At 42.3% G+C, this 15,621-nt stretch overlaps 1 protein-coding gene and 1 pseudogene across 1 annotated transcript; one reads left to right on the plus strand and one right to left on the minus strand.

The window, feature by feature from the left end:
- LOC139475293 (uncharacterized) overlaps positions 1-15,621 on the plus strand; it is a 107,529-nt pseudogene that overhangs the window by 58,004 nt on the left and 33,904 nt on the right.
- On the minus strand, positions 5,178-11,350 carry LOC139473990 (uncharacterized). The gene is made up of 5 exons (XM_071256854.1): positions 11,307-11,350; positions 7,810-7,936; positions 7,417-7,536; positions 6,043-6,108; positions 5,178-5,188 (listed from the first exon to the last, which is right to left on the minus strand). Exons 2-5 carry the CDS (start codon positions 7,934-7,936, stop codon positions 5,178-5,180), a joined length of 324 nt encoding a protein of 107 aa, XP_071112955.1. The 5' UTR covers positions 11,307-11,350.

Consider the following 15,621-nt stretch of genomic DNA (forward strand, 5'->3'; position numbering starts at 1 on the left):
TTTGTCAGCACCCAACCTATGTGCTCTGGGGTTTCATCAAAAACGGTAAACATCTAAGACCTGCATCATTTCATTTCATCTCACATTAAGCTGACACGTCGTGATATAACTGGAATACTGTTCAAAGACGCGTTAATTCCACTAACTTAAACATTTAAAATCCTATTAAGACATAAATATCATTTATATACTCAACAATAAAAGTTCATGTGACACTAATATTTTTGTGTATTTCTCAAACAAGTAAAGTTTGGTTTTCAATATTGTAGTACATGTATGGAATCAAGTCACAAAAACTCAACTTCTACAGAAAAGCATGCATTCCATGCAAAAGTTGACTTCTACGCAAGCCCCATGCATTTCACTACCCAAGAATGGGTATAAAACATGTGCGTTAACGGGATTCCATTTGTATTGCTCAGCATTGTGCTGACAACAACGACTCAGAAAAACAACAAAACTACGCAATTATTCAATATTACGAAATGCCACGCCTGTCCGAAAATGAGCGTCTGCGAGCCATTGGTATGCTTGAAGCAGGATCCACTCAACGCGATATTGCAAAACAATTTAACGTCCACAGAAACACCATTTCGTGTTACGTCAATCATTGTGTCATGGAATAAGATCGGTTCGGGGGCGGCAGCGTTATGGTATGGGGTGGGATTACAGCAAGACAGAGGACCCGTGTGATAGTGGTAGAGGGAAATCTCAATGGACAGCGCTACCGCGACGAGATCATCGGCCCTGTTGTTCTACCGTTTTTGTGTCGTCATGGTCCAGGCATTACCTTTCAACATGACAACGCCCGACCTCAAATTGCTCGACTTGATCAGGATTCTCTTCAACAAGACAACGTGAATGTCATCCCCCTGGCCGGCTTGCTCCCCTGAATCTCTCACCAATCGAGCACATGTGGAGTAAGATGGATCGGCGCCTTCGACGTCAACCATGTGTTCCACAGACACTCCAGGAACGCCGAAACATGCTCCAGCAGATATGGACAGATATCCCACAGGACTTTGTGCGACGCCTGGTCCATTCCATGAGACGAAGATGTGTTGCTTGCATCGCAACCAGAGGTGCACACACACGCTATTGATTTGTAAACTGACATTTTGGCATGTTCATGATTTTTACGCATTTTCTAAAGTCAGTATGGCAAATTAAACCATTTGAACACTTGCAGGAGTCCTTTATCTGTTGCAAACCGAAATTGTTTCAGATTTGGTAAAAAACATAACTTTGCATTAAATCTTATTCAATGTCACAGGAACTTTTGTATATATTCGCACCACGAGTTAACATCCTCAGTAAGAAAGGAATACCCTGAAGTGTGAGTGAGTAAGGTTTTACGCCGCTTTTAGCAATATTCCAGCAATATCACGGCGGGGGACACCAGAAATTGGCTTCACACATTGTACCCATGTCGGGAATTGAACCCTGGTCTTCTGCGTGACGAGCGAACGCTTTAACCACTAGGCTACCCGGCCGCCCTACCCTGAAGAGTTCTGCTACGACCATGTATGTGGTAGAAAATACCACTTAATATATCGAGCTTTAAAATACCCCATGAGAGACTGGTGCATGTATACTATACATGACCACTTTAATATACAAGAGCTCACCCAGAGAACTTCATAACACATAAACCGCCTCCGTGGTCTAGTGGTAGAGCGTCCGCCCGGTGAGCGGAAGGTCCGGGGTTCGATCCCCGGCCGCGTCATACCAAAAGACGTTGAAAGATGGTACTTGTTGTTACCCTGTCTGGCGCTCGGCATTAAGGGGCTATAAACAAGGACTGGTCGGCTTGGAGTCAGTATACTGTGTCTGAGTGGGGTATTCATGTTAAACAGCAGCATGGTATCTCAGTGAGCTAGCACTATAAACCGGCATCAGTCCGGACTAGTACAAGCAACCACACAAACACACACACGTACATGCACGTCGCTATATAAGTGCAATAATCTTGGACGCGACGTAAAACCCCATTTCACCTCATAACACATAAGGGGCGGTCGGGTAGCCTAGCGGTTAAAGCGTTCGCTCGTCACGCAGAAGACCCGGGTTCGAATCCCGACATGGGTACTATGTGTGAAGCCCATTTCTGGTGTCCCCCGCCGTGATATTGCTGGAATATTGCTAAAAGCGGCGTAAAACCATACTCACTCACTCACTCATAACACATAAACAACCTGGGTGTGACGTCAAGTCCATTTTATACATGCATTGTGAATAGGACACTATTTGTAATAATAGCTTACCATTATATGATATATAACTCAACTCGTTTTAGGGGCGGTGGGGTAGCGAAGTGGTTAAAGCGTTTACTCGTGACGCTGATGGCCATAAGGCTGTTGTATCGCCCTTATGTTTTCCAAATACAATTATCGATGAAACTAAACATGAATCTAAACGGAATATATAATCATGATACTGCGAGGTGAAATCAATCATAATCACACTGAATTGAATTCTTTGGATTCATCAGGTGGGTACAATCTCGACGTCAACTTGTGAGCACAACAGGAACAATGCTGTAATATCAATAGAATCGGCTTAAAATATCATTTTAAGCCTTCGCGTAAATGAATCTAGCTTTACCTGTAACTTTATCGATTACGCAGAGATGACAGTGCATGCAGTCACTAATCACTTGCACCAGCGGCAAATCCAACCTTCTCCCACTACATGTATATAAGATTTACTGTTTACATTTTGAACAAAACTTTTAATCTCATACAGGCTATTATTACATTGTTGGCATTGTCAAATTCTTCAACAGTGCTTGCAAAATACAACTTTAAAGTAATTATTGTTTGCGTAGTATTCTGCTTGGGGAAGTTCGATTTGTATGGATTCCGACAACACCCCCCGTCATTATTGTTTTCCACAAGACTGTATGACAAGAGGGATGACTTCATCTTTCCAATGGTCAACTTTCCCTTCATAATGAGCAATATTCCAGCAGCTCAAGCCTCTGGTGTTTACATTTCACAATTTTGGAGATACAATCGAGCATGCTCTTTCAACCAAAATGTCAAAGAGCGTAATACGACTCTTGCTCATAAGTTGTTTGATCAAGGTTACAACATTCAAGGCCTCAGTAAAGCTTTCAAACTTTTTATGGTAAACATGTGGTGGACATTTCCAAACTTGACACATCAGTGACACAAATGATGTCCGAGGCAATTCGCTATTTTGACTTGTACCATATGTTCCCATGTTGTTTCACTTGAGCAATTGACTTTGCATGTGTTTGTGACGGGTGCTACCGGTGGGGCAGGATACGCTCACTTTTCGCGAACACCTGGTATTATTACTATTTGATGGTGATTTATAAACACATGAATATGATATAGTCGGAATCGTACAATCGATTCTGCCTTATGCAGAGATTTCACGCGCGCACATGCACATGGTGAGGTGAGGTAAAATGGGGTTTAACGTCGCGTCCAAAATAATTGCACTTTGCACAGCAACGTGAGTGCTCGTGTTTGTGTCTGTGTGTGGTGTGGCTTCTTGTATTCGTCCGGACTGATGCCAATTTATAGTGCTAGCTCACTGAAATACGATGCCGCAGTTTAACATGAATAACCCACTCAGACACAGTATACTGACGCCGAGCCGACCAGTCCTTGTTTTAGCCCCTTAATGTCGAGCGCCAGACAGGGTCACGACAAGTACAATCTTTAAACGTCTTTTGGTATGGAGCGGCCGGGATCGAACCCCGCAACTTCCGCTGTCCGAGCGGACTCTCTACCACTGGACCACGGAGGCGGTCGCGCATGCACGTCGCTATATAAGTGCAATAATCTTGAAGGCGACGTTAAACCCCATTTCATCTTACCTCACCACACCAAGCCCAGTGACATCCTTGCTAATACAACGGGTGTAACTACTACTGTCATACGTTACAATATTTGTAACATACAGTAAACTACGGTTATAACGAACTCAAAGGGACTACTAATTTTTTAGTTCGTTATAACCGTAGTTCGCTATAAGCATATATGCAGCATAACTACAGCAAATAGTCGGGACCAAAAAAGTAACTTCGTTTTACCCGTCAGTTCGTTATAACCGTAGTTTACTGTATATGTGTGCCGATTTCCATTCTGTTAACAATGTTATTGACACTTTTCATTCATGTTTATGTCGATACAAATTATCACCATACTCATACTGATAATAATCACTGTCATTTTGTTGTTTATTATTCTTCTTATCCTTTCATACCAAGGTGAATAATTGAAAAGACGTTATATTCTAGGTTAAACATGCTCGTAGAATGAGATAAACGCAGCTGAAACTCTCTCTTGATAATCCTTTTTACTCATCACGTGAGACACTGAAATGTTTCAGAGGCATTACAAGTTATCAGAATTATTATAGAATCACAGATACTAAAACAACTTAAAGAAGAAGTCTATCTCAGTTACTGCCCCTGTTTTTGTTACCACCAAAGACAATGGGGTAGCCAAGCGGTTAGAGCGTTTGCTTGTCACGCCGGAGGACCGTGTTCCATTCCCTACGTGGGTACAATGTGTGAAGCCCATTTCTGGTTTCCCCTCCTCCTCCCCTCAATGTATAGTTGGCTGTTATGTGTATTCAAATTCAAAATAAACGACACCATATTAATTAATTGATAACTGAAATATTTCCAAAATTGTCAGATGTTGTAAAAGATCGTCTACAAAATGGAGTCCGAAAACTGGTAGTGTAGGTCATTTACCCCCTGTCAAGTGTGACTGGGCACGGCTGACATGGCCGAAAGCTCCGAATACACAACGCCATTTTTTGGCTTGGTGGGTTGGATTGCTAAGAAAGTATGGTCCCAAATATAACATTTGTGACGATAGGGTGGTCAATACCTGTCTTTTAGTCAGCGAGCAGCATTATCGTGGAATGCAAGCTACACTCCATTATGAGCAGGTCGTCCCGATATATTGAACTATTGCTGACTGGCATAAACCAAGACTGCAAAAATCACCAATGTTTTTTATGTCAATATATAAGAAATCCTATCCCAAGCTAGTTTGGCCAGTTTCCATTACATACAAACATACCAGGACACATAGTCAAGTGGCTGATTTATCTTTTTATTTGAGTGCCGCGGTACAGTTGAGACAACAGGAACAGTTCCTGGCTCACTCGCAACCTGGAACAATGCCGCCCTACTGGTCATCTGAAATATAAACACACATCCTTACTGACCCGCTTTGAGGCAATGTATGTTCACAGTGTATAAAAATGGTGCATAAACTTACTTACTATCTTCTACGGAGGACTTACTATCTCCTACGTAGGACTTAATATCTCCTACGTAGGTCTTATTATCTTCTACTTAGGGCTTACTATCTTACTAACTATACGTAGGAGATATTAAGTCCTACGTAGGAGATAGTAAGTCCTCCGTAGAAGATAATAAGTCCTACGTAGGAGATAGTAAGTCCTACGTAGGAAATAATAAGTCCTACGTAGGAGATAATAAGTCCTCCGTACATATGAACATAACATAAGATTAATCCATTTCAAAAAGTTCACATTTGTAGTGTCACACTTGATCAAATCAACCGTGAACTTGTCATGGTACTATATCAGTATATTTTAGGTTTGTTTGTTGTTTAACGTCGTACTCAGCAATATCCCAGCTATTCCGGCGACCTGTGAAAAATCGAGTCTGGGTCAGACTCCTCAGCATCGATCTACACAATTGGGACACGATGAGATGCATCAACCAAGTCAGCGAGCCTGACCACCCGATCCCGTTAGTAGCCTCTTACGACAAGCTTTGGTTGCTCAAGACCTATTCTGACCCGGATCTTCACGTGTCTTATATCAGGATATCAGGATTGATGGGGCAATACTTAAATATACATAGACACTAATTAATCAGAATCTTTTTGAACAAGGAATTAAGGGTGAGAGTGTCCACGTCAACGCAAATGGACACGTTGGCGAACGTAACAAACCCGTATAAGAAACTGAAAGGTACCAATAGAGAATATTGTACCGTAAACATCATACAACTCGTCTTACCTAAATCTGTATCATCCATTTCACGGAGGTTTCTCTCGAACTCCTCGACTGAAATGGTGTCGTCAACTGCAATGTGAAACAATATTGACATTATCGCACAAGTAGCTCTGTATAGCTGTAGATCGAACAGCTGGTGTCAGTGTTTCTTAGAAAGATTAGTAAACACGCTTATGATAGAGTCGGAATCGTACAAGAGACTCGTCTTTCTCCAGAAATGTCTTATGACTATGGACATGGTTTTGTCGCTTATTCATTTGGAGTAAGTGAGTATGGTTTTACGCCGCTTTTAGCAATATTTCAGCAATAGCACGGCGGGGGACACCCGAAATGGGCTTTACACATTGTACCCATGTCGGGAATCGAACCCGGGTCTTCTGCATGACGAGCGAACGCTTTAACCACTAGGCTACCCCACCGCCCCATTATTCATTTTGAGAGATACATTTTGAGAGATATCTTGCAGATACAATTTTAAATAAGATTCAGTATAATTAATATATCACCGTGTACTCTTGTTTATTACGCAGTCTTTATCGTTATATGTACATAAAGTACAATGCGACAATTGCAGGCACCCACTTTACACGAAAGGTTGAGGAAAAGGCTGTAGAAGGTATTCAGGAACTGACTTTAAGAAAGTTTGCAGACCCTATTCAAGAATGGGAGTGAGGTGGCAGATTATTTTCTTGAATGGATATGTGGGAAATGCTGCAGAAACTACAAATGGACTGGCTAGAAGAAATGTTGCAGACACTAGTCAAGTTCGGGTAGAGAGGAATATCTCATTAAAATCAGATTCGATACCCCTCTCCGCTGGATGAACCAAAGTCGAAATGAAGGATGCCTGGGTTTTTAGTCACTCTGAGGTCAGAAATGTGTGTCGCCTATTGAAAGACGTGACTCAATGATAGCGTTAACAGAAACACAGTGCTTTCATTATTATAAGGTGCTGCTCCAAATGCATCGCTGGCTCGTTCGGAGAAGTTAGAAGCGTCACACTGATGGACTTGTGAGAATGTTCATCTTACTTGGCATCCTATGGAGGGTTCGATTTAATGAAGAGATTGCGAACATTAGAAGAGTGAGTGAGTGAGTGAGTGAAACAAAATCGGGGCCAACCGGGATTCGAATCCAAAATCATAGGTTTCTGGCGTGCCCAAGGGACGCAACTGCACAGCGAATCGCGGCGCCTTAGACGACTGGGCCACCCGTGCCCCCACTAGGAGAGAATGGGTCATGGTAATGAAAGGCCGTATGGAAGAACGGGCAGCGGGAAAGAAAATAACAGAAGAGGGAAATAGTGCAGACAATGTATGAATACTAGAATCGGTTGAGGGAAAGCATGCAGGTATTATATGGTTGCAGACATCTCACCGTCCATGGCATCCAGCAGGTTCTTCACATCTCGCTCCTCCAGAACCTGCTGCAGTTCCGTCTCATCTAACTCCCCATCTTGGTTGGTGTCAAGGCCGTCGGTGTCGCGCTTCCCTTGTCCTGTGTTAAGTACACACGTACACTGGATATGTCACACTGCTGGTGGTGGCTATTTACACAGTGTCTAACAATTCACATGGCTGAATGACAGGTTAGAGAACTATTACTGACAATTGACAGACACTGACAGTCACTCAGGCGATCAAATGTTCCGAGATATACATGAAGCTTGTTCATATGGTTCTTTGTTAACATATGACGTAAAATCTTTCCACCCATTCAGTCATTCATGAAACCTAGTTTAAAACACTCAAGAAACAGGCATAGACTTACGTATTTTATACGCCCAAGCTTTAACCCGATCCTTGACTCTCTCTCTGAACCAGCGCCTCACTCGCCACCCGCTAACATCTGGTAGAACCACCACCAACGCCACCAGCATCAACAGCACGACCTTCATCTAGAAGTGTAGGATACTTATATGACTTCTTCAGTGAAGAAAGTTACAAGACTGCAAGCTGCGATGTGGAATTAGATTTCTATTTATCAAACTTGACCAATTCTTACCTTGATGTTATTTACTTTTGTTTATTTTGTTCACCATTTTGCTGACACCTACGGCGCCGCAAATCGCTGTACAGAGTTGTGTTCCTTGGGCACGCCAGAAACCAACGATTGTGGGTTCGAATCCCGATTTTCCAAGATTATTTTTCTAGATTTGTCAGCACCATACCCATGCTCGTGGGTATAACCAAAGCGGTAAATGTCTGAGGCTGCATCATTTTGGGCTTTCTTCCCACATTAAACAGACATGTACTATCTTCAAAGAGGCGTTAACCAAACTCACTCACTCACTCACTCACTCACTCTCATTCAGAGCTTGCCTTACACCTGAGCCGAGTTTCCTAGAAGTGTATGTGGTTCTTTTACTAACCGGTGATACAATCGACCCTTATAAATGAGTAATTGGTCTAGATTAGAGTGAGTGAGTATGGTTTTACGCTACTTTTAGAAATATCCCAACAATATCACGGCGGGGGACACCAGAAATGGGCCTCACACATTGTACCCATGTCGGGAATCGAACCCGGGTCTTCGGCGTGACGAGCGAACGCTTTAACCACTAGCCGACCCAACCGTCCAGTCTAGATTAGAAATAGCATAGTGTAATATTTGACATTTTGGATGTAATGGCGATCTATCTTTATGATGCAATCAAGAGTGTTCGCGACTGCCAAGCTACTCCAACTTAGGCGAATGCTGTACCTACCTGCTGAGTGAGTGAGTGTCTATCGTATTTCAGCTGTCAAAGTATGTCAATCATGATGCTGACATACCAAGAATTGATATTATCGGATGCTGTCATTCAAGGGACGCTACTCTGCACATCGAATAACAGTGTTTAACCACCAGGTGTACTGTAGCCTTGAAGATACATACCATCATGGGTAACAATTTTCGACACAGACTCGAAGACCGGTACGTTGAACATACATCAATGGGAAAAATGTCTCTTAGTGCCTCGTATTTTCAAGATTTGTTTAAAGTGCGTGCTAAAAAGATTTTTCTGGGTTTCTGAATTAAATCAAACTTTTCAAAATGGGATGGAGGGAGAAATTGGGGAGAGTGTGTATTTTTTGGTGGGGGATGCATCCGCTAAATATCTTTTTACGGGTTTCAGAATTAAATCAATCTAACTTTACAAAATTGGTTGGAGGGAGAAATTGGGGATAGTGTGTGTTTTTGGGCGGGGATGCATCCGCATCCGTGGAATAGGGAGAATTTCTGGAGCAATGAACGATGAGAATACTGCTATTGTTCTTGTTATACATTGAAAGGGCACGAATTCGTGAAAGTGGTGCCTAAGTTATTTATTCATTACCAACGTGAACTATTTATTTAAATCTAAAGAAATGACATATTTTTCTTGTTCTACACACCAAACTGAAACAGGTTACAAATACGATTGCGCATGAATAATACTTAAACGCTATATTTCCAACATGGTAATTCAAACCCATGCAGTCGTTTCACTCAGAATTGCCTCGTTATTTAGGAAACGTTCTTTCCCGACAATTACCACCAGAAACATCTAAAATTTACAAAGGGGCGTCGCTACGTACCTATATACGTATTGCGGGCCAGAACAATTTCTTTGCAAAAAGTTGTCCTGATTAATTAGTTTTACTGAATATACTCACTGCGCTTTCCCCGAACAACTTGTTTATGTATAGACGTACTGATAAGATCACATTATGTTGAATGACTTTACTATCCAATATTTCAAAATCCAGTTGAAAGCTGAATAGTGCAAATAGTGTAATTAAAAGAAAGTGATTGGAAACACTTTAATACACGCGAACGTGTTTATAACAAACACACCATTACCATAGCACCGGGAATGATCGAAACAAATGGGGAGGCAAACAGAACTTGTGTCCAGGGGCACGGGTGGCACAGTCGTCTGAGGCGCAGCAGTCCTCGGTGCATATTTGGGTCCGTTGGATACGCCAGAAATCTATGATCAATTGTTCGAATCCATGTTCGCCCCGATTATGTTTCAAGGTTTGTCAGCATTATACCCGTGCTCGTGGGTGAAGGTTAGTCAGCACCATACCCGTGCTCTTGGGTCAAGGTTTGTCAGCACCATACCCATGCTCGTGGGTCAAGGTTTGTCAGCACCATACCAATGCTCGTGGGACAAGGTTTGTCAGCACCATACCCATGCTCGTGGGACAAGGTTTGTCAGCATTATACCCGTGCTCGTGGGTGAAGGTTTGTCAGCACCATACCCGTGCTCGTGGGACAAGGTTTGTCAGCACCATACCCGTGCTCGTGGGACAAGGTTAGTCAGCACCATACCCATGCTCGTGGGTCAAGGTTAGTCAGCACCATACCCGTGCTCATGGGTCAAGGTTAGTCAGCTCCATACCCGTGCTCATGGGTCAAGGTTAGTCAGCACCATACCCGTGTTCGTGGGACAAGGATAGTCAGCACCATACCCGTGCTCATGGGTCAAGGTTAGTCAGCTCCATACCCGTGCTCATGGGTCAAGGTTAGTCAGCACCATACCCGTGCTCGTGGGTCAAGGTTTGTCAGCACCATACACATGCTCGTGGGTCAAGATTAGTCAGCACCATACCCATGCTCGTTGGTCAAGGTTTGTCAGCACCATACCCGTGCTCGTGGGTCAAGGTTTGTCAGCACCATACCCGTGCTCGTGGGTCAAGGTTTGTCAGCACCATACCCATGCTCGTGGGACAAGGTTTGTCAGCACCATACCCGTGCTCGTGGGTCAAGGTTAGTTAGCACCATACCCGTGTTCGTTGGTCAAGGTTAGTCAGAACCATACCCATGTTCGTGGATCAAGGTTAGTCAGAACCATACCCATGCTCGTGGGACAAGGTTAGTCAGCACCATACCCGTGCTCATGGGACAAGGTTAGTCAGCACCATACCCGTGCTCGTGGGACAAGGTTAGTCAGCACCATACCCATGCTCGTGGGACAAGGTTTGTCAGCACCATACCCGTGCTCGTGGGTCAAGGTTAGTCAGCATCATACCCGTGCTCGTGGGACAAGGTTAGTCAGCACCATACCCGTGCTCGTGGGACAAGGTTTGACAGCACCATACCCATGCTCGTGGGACAAGGTTTGTCAGCACCATACCCGTGCTCGTGGGTTTCACCAAAGCGGTACATGTCTGAGGCCTGCATCACATCGGTCTTTCCTACCCAGTATGCAGACACGCTGTGATAAAACTGGAATACTGTTCACAGCGGTGAAAACCAATCATCAACTGATGTAAGTAGTAGAAGGAAAGACAACTTACCTTTTCTCCTTGTCTCTGCAAATGATTCTGAAATTACTGACAGGCTGACTTTTATACTTTACGGGCGTCGTCATCCCACACCTCGCAACAACAGGTGCCCGGGGATCTGCCACGCGAGAGCGTTCGATACTTCAACACCCCGCTGATGAGCATCGTGTTCAATGTGTCAAGTCAAAAATATTAATGTTTGCTGCCAGATACAGTTTGAATGTTTTATCTTACTAGTAATTTAGACTGGTGGCTATTTAATACTATACGTGTATATAACTTAACAATATACAGTGAAACCCCGTTCATCCGGACAGTAGAGTTATGAGTGAAATCGTCCGAGTATCGTCCTTCGTAAATATATTGCGAGAGGTAATATTCCTTAAGTTTTTTGTTGTTTTTTGGTACAGATTAGTACAGATAAACGCAAAGCACACGAATAACGAGTAATTTTATATTTCACCGGCAAACTTTCAAAAATGATGTCCGATGCAATTTCTTGTTTTGACTTGTACCATATGTTACCGTGTTCTTGTTTTTTTCAAGTGAATAGTTCACTTGCTTTTGCATGTGTTTGAGACGAATATCATCGGTGGGGCAGGATTCGCGAACCTCTGGTTTCATCACTATTTGATAGTGATTCATAAACATATGCTTATGATATAGTCGGAATCATACAATTGAATGTGCTTTTACTAAAGATTTCTTATAGTTATTGAAATCGCAATTATTTCATGAGTTTCATATTGTGTGAGTGGCGCGCACTACCGGTAGAGCAGGATATGCTGTGGAATATGTTTCGGCGGATAATCGAGACTGCTTATTCCCTGCATCGACTTTATATATTTAAATCATGTTTGAATGTCCCTTCGTATATTTATTTTGAAAGATTCATTGATGCATTGTATAATCCACATCAACCAGCCACTATCATTTATCTTGATTTGGATACGTTTGATTAGTATGTTTTACCTGTAGTGTATGTTGTCAGATACAGATACTTGTCCTGTCACTGTTTAACGCTGACTTTGAACAATATTAAAGTTATATTACTGTATCACGGCATGTCCGTAAGATGTGGGAGAAATTCCCAATGTGATGTAAATCTTATACTTTTGTTACCTAAGTATGGTGAGCCAACAAATCTAGAAACGTAATCAAGGCGAACCGGGATTCGAACTCATGACCATAGGTTTCTGGCACACCAAAGGACGCAACACTGGACAGCAATTTATGCACCTCGGCGGCCCCACCCCTTAACTGAAATAGAGAAAAATAACCAATGTTCAGATAAAGTATATTTTTATGCGTCATTCTAAATATTATCATAACAAATTCAATTTGGTTTCGTCTTTCCGTAACTGTATATAATTTCCCACTTTCTCCTTGATTGCTACAACCACTATAGATACTTAACCTTAAACGCCATTCTTGTAACGCACCGCCGTCATAGAGCTGGAATATTGCTGGATGCGGCGTTACACAACAAACAAACAAATATGTTTTCCTTTAATGTTGCAATTACATTGGACTTTTACTTTTTCACTAACGAATTCATTTGTTTTAAACATTTCATCTTTCAAAATTGTATTTATGTGTTTTGTTATCCTCTATCGAACGAGTCAAGTTACTTGGTCAACCATGATTATCACTTGCCCAGCCACGTCGTGTATCAGGTGTGCCACAGGTGATAAACATGGTGTTATTGGATATTGACTGTACTGTCTGGTGTCGCCGTTAAGTAGAAAACTTTATCTGTGTCCGGGTGGAGGTGTGCTATTAACACCCGACACACGATGACTCCCTTCTAGCTAACACCTGACATACGGACCACCCATTCCATCTGTTCAGGTGCGACCCGTGAAGATCCGGGTTGGAATAGGTCTTCAGCAACCCATGCTTGTCCTAGGAGGCGACTATGCTTGCCGTAAGAAGCGACTAACGGGATCGTGTGGTCAGGCTCGCTGACTTGGTTGATGCATCTCATCGTATCCCAATTGCGGAGATAGATGCTCATGATATCAATCACTGGATTGTCTCGTTTATTTTCAGACCCCTGCCATATGGCTGTAATACTGCCGAGTGTGGCGTTAAACAACAAGGAAACAAACTGTCTCCGTGCTTATGTAATGTTGAAGAAGAGGTGCCTGATTTCTCGTGAAACCAGACACGTTCATTCTAAAAAATGTACATTGAATATGTTTGTTGGTAAACGCCGCACTCAGCAATATTCCACAGTCGTCTAAGGTACTTCGAAACTTAACCAAATCTTACCTTGATGTTACTGACTTTTGTTTATTTGTTCACCACTTTGCTGACACATAAGGCGCCGCAAATCGCTGTACAAGTTGCGTCCCTTAGGCACGCCAGAAACCTATGACTGGGGGTTCGAATCCCGGTTCGCCCCGATTATTTTTCTAGGTTTGTCAGCACCATACCCGTGCTCGTGGGTTTCAACGAAATGGTAAACGTCTTTGACCTGCATCACTTCGGACTTTTCTCCCACGCAGTCATATCACTGTAATACTGTTAAAAGTGGCGTTAAACCCAACTCACTCACTCACTTCGCACAAACAGTGTAGTATAATCAGTTCCTGTTTATCTTACCATTTTGACAGTTAGATGAACTATGACAGTACTTAAGCGAGTGATAAATCATGAATCTTGAGATGTTTAAAAAAACAATATTAAATTTGAGTGAGCTGAAATTTCTAGATGATTAGTAGTTACTTAAAATGAGATGTTATAGTGAGTGAGTGAGTATGGTTTTACGCCGCTTTTTTAGCAAAATTCCAGCAATATCATGGCGGGGGACACCAGAAATGGGCTTCACACATTGTACCCATGTCGGGAATCGAACCCGGGTCTTCGGCGTGACGAGCGAGCGCTTTAACCACTAGGCTACCCGACCGCCCTGAGATGTTATAAGATTCAGTCACTAAAGAATAAAATTTCGTTTTCTCGATTACCTTCTGATTGGAACAAAGTATTTGGATGAAAAGAAAACAGCACATCCCTAAATGACATGGGCCAGACATTCCAGTGATTGGTATTATGAGCAAAGATTCCCGCCGTCGCGGTACGATTGCACGTTGTCAGCTATTTCTCCATGCCTGACCCCCCTTTCTTTTAAATCGCTTCTTATACGACTCTTGCTCAAAAGTTGTTTGTTGAAGGTTACCGTATTCAACCTCAATAAAGCTTTTAAAATCTTCCCGTATTTTTTTCAGTGTACAACTGACTTGCCTTTGCATGTGTTTGTGACGGGTGCCCACAGTGGTATCATTTCTATTTGATAGTGGTTCAATAACCATCTTATAATATAGTCGGAATCGTGCAGTGGATTGTGCTTTTATCAGATATTTCCTATTATTATGGAACTGGTTTTGGCTTTGATGTTAAGGAGAAGTATACAGTATTAACTTTTTAAAAGGTTTAGTGTTATTAATAAATTGTTGTGCACTCTTGTTTATTACTCAGCTTTTGTCGCTCCGTTCCAATGTTTACGGATCTATTGTTACTGAATATAGGTAATGCCTATCATTGGTGTCAAAATTCAGTCTTTTAAAAAATGTCATTTAATTCTGTATGTCATAAACTAAACAAGAGATGGCAATGAGAATGACCAGTTGGGTATTCTTTATATCACTAGTGTTTTTGTGCCAGACTTTTAGAAATAAATAAATAAATAAAAATTAAAAAATTAAAGAATTTAAAGTTTGTGCTTCTTTACTTTAATATATATTTTTATTTAAAAACAAATTGATAAAAAAGCAGATTAATATATAATTTACTGACTCATTCTGTAGGCTGCTGTGACCCTCAGGCGCTGGTGCCGGCGTTATCCCGTACATCCGTTAAGGCCGTCAATATGTTTGTGTGTGTTTCTCATCGCCATGTGGGCGGTTGGGTAGCCTAGAGGTTAAAGCGTTCGCTCGTCACGCCGATGACCCGGCTCGATTTCCCACATGGGTACAATGTGTGAAGCCCATTTCTGTTGTCCCCCGCCGTGAATATTGCTAAAAGCGGCGTAAACCATACTCACTCACTCACTCACTCACTCATCGCCATGTTGATCAGCTGCAGAGTGAGTGGTCGGTCGAAAGACGTTTATGGAAAAATATCAACAAACCTCCTGAGCTGACTGTCGGTGTTTGAAGATAGTTTTCCAATTTTATCGTTATTGTGCTCTATTGCAGCGTTTGCTGTTTGTTTTCAGAGCTTAATGGCGGAAAACAACAAAACGACATGAAGAAATTTACTTCCCTTGTTTGAAATACAGCGTGGACTTTATTCGTTAAAGAGTAAAAACGTATATTATTACCAG

The sequence above is a fragment of the Haliotis cracherodii genome, unplaced genomic scaffold (genome assembly GCF_022045235.1).
Source record: "Haliotis cracherodii isolate W230 unplaced genomic scaffold, xgHalCrac1.p SCAF_3, whole genome shotgun sequence".
Classification (NCBI taxonomy): domain Eukaryota; kingdom Metazoa; phylum Mollusca; class Gastropoda; order Lepetellida; family Haliotidae; genus Haliotis; species Haliotis cracherodii.